This window comes from Centruroides sculpturatus, unplaced genomic scaffold, assembly GCF_000671375.1.
Source record: "Centruroides sculpturatus isolate CEXI.00-Female unplaced genomic scaffold, Cexi_2.0 scaffold471, whole genome shotgun sequence".
NCBI classification, from domain to species: Eukaryota; Metazoa; Arthropoda; class Arachnida; order Scorpiones; family Buthidae; genus Centruroides; species Centruroides sculpturatus.
In genome coordinates this window covers 312,917-319,506 of record NW_019384689.1, presented here as the reverse complement: position 1 = coordinate 319,506, position 6,590 = coordinate 312,917, and the positions used below count along the sequence as shown (strand labels likewise).

The following is a 6,590-nucleotide window of genomic DNA, read 5'->3' as shown; positions in this document are numbered from 1 at the left end:
CCCGAGTTCCCTTTTCATTTTTGTGTTATTATATTTTAAAAAATTATTATCGTTCCGTATGTGTTTCAAAATGTCTTTTAAATTACTAACAACAAATATGAAAGACTAAGTGCAACGTTGTAACAAATTTCATTTCCGTCCAAGTTAAGAATGATACGACTCATCGAAAACTGCGCCAACGAACATAAACAGTGGAGTAATCGTCCGTTATCGACCGACTCCAGACAGATTTTGAATTTGTAAACTGTCATTACAACGGACAGTTGACATTGTGCACTGGAGGAAACAATTTGTATCACTCTTGCTACGGATATAATTTGTAATCTGGAATTTTTTGCATACCTTTTTAATACGTATTTAATTGCGGCTGGCGAAAAATTTCAAATTTTGAAAAATGGCTCGGACTATCGAGGAGCTTGGCCACCCTGGGTCTATGCAAATGAGGTGCCAGACGAAAGCGAATATCGTTCCCCACGATACCTTACCAAATTTACCCTCGAAAGTACCTTCGAATGCCGAAGTATTAATTAACGCTGCACTCGCGACTTCGGAAATAAATCGAACTAGTGTCTTCTTATTTTACGAACGCCGTCGCGCTTGCCACACTTGGCTTCTACCGGTTGCCTACCCATCTTAATCGCGAATTTTATATCGGAAGGTATCCTAACATCGATACTTAACGACGTTAAATTGTCGAAATCCATTTTTGCGAAAGTCGAACAACGCGACACGCAAACCAACCCCTCGAATTCAAAGCGACAACAGCCGGCGTCGGGAGTGAGGCTAGTCGCAAAACGGGAAGTCCCGCCGTGACGGTATACGTATCTAAAATTTAACCAATGTTGTTTAATCGTAGTATTCACTTCTATTGTTTTGGGATACAGGCAGCAAACTTTCATAAGTTCAGCAAGTCTTACAAAAAAACTTGGAAATGTGAAGATTGCAAATTAGTGAAAATTGTTAAGAACAACGTAAATTGGACACAGGAACTGGAAGACGACAGAGAACTGGGTGAGTGTGAACAGATTATTATGACTTCACATAATTATANTGAGGGACGAACAGACCCTTAATAAAGTGTTATTTTAAGTTTTAATTATTAAAACATTTCATCACATAAAATCGAGCGTTAGGCAAAAAGCCATAAAAATTTATTTCCCACGGAGTTGGTTCCTTGTTGAAGAGGATCCAACAAGTCAGCGATGTGTCACCCACAACTTTCGATAGAGTGCTCATATTGGACGCCAGACCCTTAACAACAACCACCTGACCTCGTGGAAAAAACCCCAAGAGGAATAACAAGAGAAAACGGAAAAAACACCCGAGGTCAGTCGTCTTCCAAAGCCCGTCCACAAAAGTCGTCTTCGAGGAATAACACCGTGACCAAGAGCCCAGAATTCAACCCGTGACAAAGATCGTGCCTTTTTAAAGATATCATCCCCAATTCCGTGCCGTCACATCGTAGTGCTCCTGTTAACGAACGAGATCCGGAATCATTCTATCGAACATTTTATCGGCGTCAACAGTGTCATCTGTTCACAGATCTTCGACCCAAAAGAAAGGTATTTATCAACCCGCGATTCGTTCGTAAACTCTCTCACTCGAACGGCTTAGTATCATTAGGGTAAACTTTAGGCATGCCCGATATCGAATATATCTGTATTTTCTTTAGTACTTATTAAAATTGTTATTTATTTGTTACTATGGAGTCCGAGTGAGTCACTTCCTGGTCTCTCTCCTCACCTCTACTCCGAATCCAATCGCTCACCCGTTACCGCTCGCGTGACGTAACGTCGCGATTTCCGAGTCCTCGGAGACTCGGTGGTGTCAGATTCGGGTCTCCTGACGTGGTGTCAAAGAGACACCGACCATACGGTCACATAATTATATACAAAATTATAAATTACGGTATTGATTAATAACATTAAAATTTGAGTTACATATAGTTTATTTATACACGAACTATTTTCTAGTATTTTAATACATTTATAAAATCCTTTATCATTTCGTTCGGCTAAATTTAAAAAGATTTTTCTATAAAAGTTGGGTGTAAAATTTTTTCTATTATTATTTGTACAGTCGCGGTTCCAGTTTTATAACATCTTTCTTATCAAAATTATATATTAACCAGCGGCTTTGTTCGGCCAAAAGTTTACACGGGTCTGAAAATATGTTCGATTACTGACAAAAACGAAACAAACTGCATCCGCGTCTCGCCCGTCGCTTTCTCTTAACACTTCCATCAACAATGGAAGTGTTAAGCCTCTCTCCCCCGTGGGGAGGAATTTCGAAAAATCCCTTCTTAGTGCGCGTTCTCGTGACGTACCCCGCGTACCAAATTTCGACTTTCAACTCCTAACCGTTTGGGCTCTGCGCTTATCATCATCAATCCTCTCGATTATATATATATATATATATATAGTCCACTATTTCCTCTATAATTGCTATCAATTAACGTTAATTCAAAAGATAATGAAGATTTTCAAGCAATTCTGCCACAGCAGTTATTTGGCATTTCTGCAAATAGTCATTTTTATTCATTCGATTTAATTATATTGGCATTATTAGTAAAGATACCGCATTGGAAGACTTTTTCGGAATTTTTACATTTTTAGCTATTTTTTAAATATGTGTTTATTACAGTCGATGCAATGACATTTCATGAAACTTTTAATGCGTAACGTTATCGTTATCAAAAAATTTACGTTTATATATATTATGTTGCGGTAATCTTAACCACGTCGCTTTATTTCCAGCCTGTTTTATGCGCGGATATGCTTTACTACAAACACCATGTATTCGTTTTTTCTTCTTTTATGTAATTTTAAATGTCTGTATTGTGGCGACGATAATGATATCAACGTATGTATAACAATAAAAAATTAAAAGTGAAAAGCTATTACGCTTAAATTTTTAATAATAGAATGTTGCCAAGATATGTTGTTATTGCGTATGATTTTTACTTTTAATTTCGTATTGTCCGTGTCTTAACGGTTCCGCATTGAATAAAATTCCGTCGAAAGTTTTTACAACAGACTTTTTAATTTCTGCGGCTGTACTTTTATTTTCGTTATCAAAAATATAAAAATATGTTTTTGGTTTTAACCAATGAATAACGAATGAAATTTAAAGCAGACATCTATAAAGTACGGCTTCCAGACACGGTAGATACCGTATGGTAAAAAGCGCATAATCCTACAATAAAAGGATCATTTTTACCTTAGGAAATTTTTTAATAATCTATAATTGGTGTTTTCGATGAAGAATTTATTATACAGTATCTTCTTGCCTCGGAGATGGACCGTAAAAGACTGGAAAAAATTATATTTTTTCTGTATGTTTTTTAATTTACTATTTCTTATTTCGTGCTTTTGATAAATCATCGATAACTCCGGACTAAGGCCGCTTACCTCGTCGTTAAATTCTTTTTTCTCTTACTTTACCTGTCATAAACAATAACGAAGCTAACGGAAGAGGAAAGAGTGCGCCATCGGATTGGTTACTAAAACGTTTTTCTTAGTATTTAAAAGATGTTTTACACTCGATTTACCGATAACATTCATATATTTTCTTAAATTATGAACATTGGCGGATATATTTCCTCTTAACAAATTTCGCATAAAACTTTAGTTTGATGGGGAGAAGCTTCTTTCAATATTGCTCTTCTCTGAGAAGTAGTCTTTGTCAAAAGACCTAATATATCAATATAATGATTTTTCTTTACGTTCTTCGTTTTATTGCTAAGAATATAAAAAATGCCTCGTTTATGGGGAAGGCACGAATCCTTCTCTCACAGAAAATTTCTTATCCGTTTTAGGATGAAAATCCAAAATCCTTTTATGTCGCTTTTTAGAAAATATATATAGGTCTATACGTTTCCATCTACGAGAAAATCAAATTTACCAGCAAAAGCCCGACGATCTAAACACGATTATTTTAAAATAAAATCGGGCAATAAGTATTTAAATTTATATTTCTCATATTCTATTTTTCAGAAACAAGTTTTGTATTATTAAGATCAATCTTACATTAGAGTAATGAGATTTTACATTTCATTCGTATATGGCAAAGCGACTCGCGAGCGATCTGACTACGAGGAAGTCTTTTACGGAAAACTGGCACCCATTTACGCGTTACTAACGTTACGAAAACACGGAAAACTCCACGTGGCCAGTCCGTTGTGGAGACTCGAACCCGTTCCATAGTTTTATCCACTCGGCCACCGGTGGGCCGCGATGACCAGATTCGGTCGTAAACAAAAATGTCGTTTTCGAGACCATTCGCGAATCAAATCACCAATTACTATTATCCCATTCTTGCGCAGAATCGCGTCAACCGTATATAAATGTAATATCTTTTTCTTCTGGAAAAAACAGGGTGAACGTATAGAGTAACACCCTAGAATCTTCTTAAGCCATTTCTCGTAAATTTTACAAAGAATGATCTTCCTTACCCGTGTACTTTTTCTACATTATAAGGATCCGACAATTATACAAGTAGTAGGATGTTTAAAAGACATATCGATCAATTTTATTAAATTTCGATCCAGTAGTTATCTTCTCGAACATCGATAAATTCTTTTTGTTCTTTTTTATATAAATTTCTTTCATACTTTCCGCGCATTGTTCGAATGAATTGTATAATTTGTTACCATACATCGCTAATTCTTCCGTTCTTTCCGAAATTTATCATTAACTTTAAATAATGCGAGACGATAAGGAATATGAAAAGAGAACCTCATCGATATAAGCATCCAAACACAGTAGAACCTCGATTATTCGGACTAATTGTGGATGAAGGTAGTCCGTATAAGGAAAGATTCGGATAATCGAAACAAACACTTTGTCTTTTAATGATAATACAACACGTTTCCTTTTCGATGACATATCGGTAATATTAAAAATAAATACTGTATTTAAATCGTGATCAAATTTTCAAGAAATAAACGTTCGTATTGAATTTGGACTACTATTGACCAGCGTTAACAGACTACCTATTGTTTAAAACAAGGGTGGGCAACCTTTTTATAACATGGGCCAGAATAAATTTTACGTTTTTTCCACGGGCCATAGTAGTTAATTGACACCTTGTGACCTGTAAATTTTTAGTTTGCAAATATGAAATAAATAAATAAATAAATAAAAAGAAATTAATTACTACAGTCGACCCCCCCTATAACACTGTTGATTATTCCGTTTTATATGAATTCCTTGTTGTATGAGTCACTTAGATTTTACAAATGCGTGTGCCAAACAGTGAACGGCTCACCTATTTGTAAAATCTAAGTGACTTTAATTATTATGCCTTTTTGTCCTTTTTTTTACACTATTTATAATTTATTGTATACTAGTACATTCTATATATTAACAGGACTTATTATACTGGAATTATGAATGCAGATATTTAGTCTTACAGTTTAAAAATAATGTTCTTTATTAAGTTCACCTGTACAGGTGAACTTAATAAAGAACATCCATAATTCCAGTATAATAAGTCCTGTTAATATATAGAATGTACTAGTATACAAAATAAATTATAAATAGTCTAAGTGACTTTAAACACAATAAAAACAGCACTATGTAGTTGGATACGACAGACATTACATTTTCTAATTGCATAGCTTTTGCATAGATTTTCTTGATGGATGATGCGATGAGATATAAATAATACAGAAAAATTCTGTTCTCCCATTTTTTGTTTGAATAAGGAAATGACTCCCTTATTTTTTCCTGTCATTGCTGCGGCAACACCTTCAGAATATAATATTCAATTTAAACTAGACGAATTACAACGAAAAATATTTATTTATAATTTCTTCTAAACATCTCGCGGGCCAGATAGAAACTTTTCGCGGGCCGGGGGTTGCCCATCGTTGGTTTAAAAGGCCCTCTGGTGGCGCGAAAAGACGGATTTTATAAAATAAAAAGCAGTCGAAACTGCATTTTTATGAATAAAAATTTGACGAACTATTTATCGTTTTATGACGAGTAAAATTTTTTCGTCGCGTTCGCGACTTTTAAGTAATGCGTAAACCTTCGAGGCGCGAGGCCCTTCGGACCGGCAGGCATAAGTGGTGACCCACTTCGCCCGTGCCTTACGCCGCCCTCGGTCATAGAAATGATGTAATTTGAATATAAATTTTTTATAAATACGTATGTCAAGTTATACTTTTATTACGACGTAAAATATATTTAAGAGTTTAAGACCACCGTGCCGGATGAGACGTTGTCGAAACAAAGTTATGCATTCCATCACGTACATAAACAGTGTCGTAATTCGCCGAGTGCAAATCAGCAAATTCGTAAAATTTTTGTTTATTTTGAAAAATCCGGATAATCGAAAATCCGGATAGTGGAGGGCCGGATAATGGAGGTTCTACTGTATATATGCTTTCTGCCGCCTGGCAACACGCTACTGAGATTTTAGGCTAGTAAGTTGAGTTTATTATCGTCTGCACAGTATGTAAATTAGGTACCGTAAGTCTAATACAGCACTAATTTTATACATTTCTTGTGAAAGAAACACTTCTTATTCAACGTCCATAAAAATTATTTATATTAATGATGTCTCCAAAGGTCAAGTTATTTTTC

General features: G+C 35.2%; 2 protein-coding genes across 5 annotated transcripts in view; one reads left to right on the top strand and one right to left on the bottom strand.

The window, feature by feature from the left end:
• Positions 1–6,590, bottom strand: part of LOC111627133 (putative leucine-rich repeat-containing protein DDB_G0290503) — a 45,708-nt gene that overhangs the window by 15,344 nt on the left and 23,774 nt on the right. The window lies entirely within an intron of this gene.
• LOC111627134 overlaps positions 750–6,590 on the top strand; it is an 11,237-nt gene continuing 5,396 nt past the window's right edge. The window contains exon 1 of the mRNA XM_023370703.1: positions 750–1,041. Within this exon, the coding sequence (XP_023226471.1) occupies positions 840–1,041 (202 nt within the window). The 5' untranslated portion in view covers positions 750–839. The remainder of the gene's footprint in view (positions 1,042–6,590) is intronic.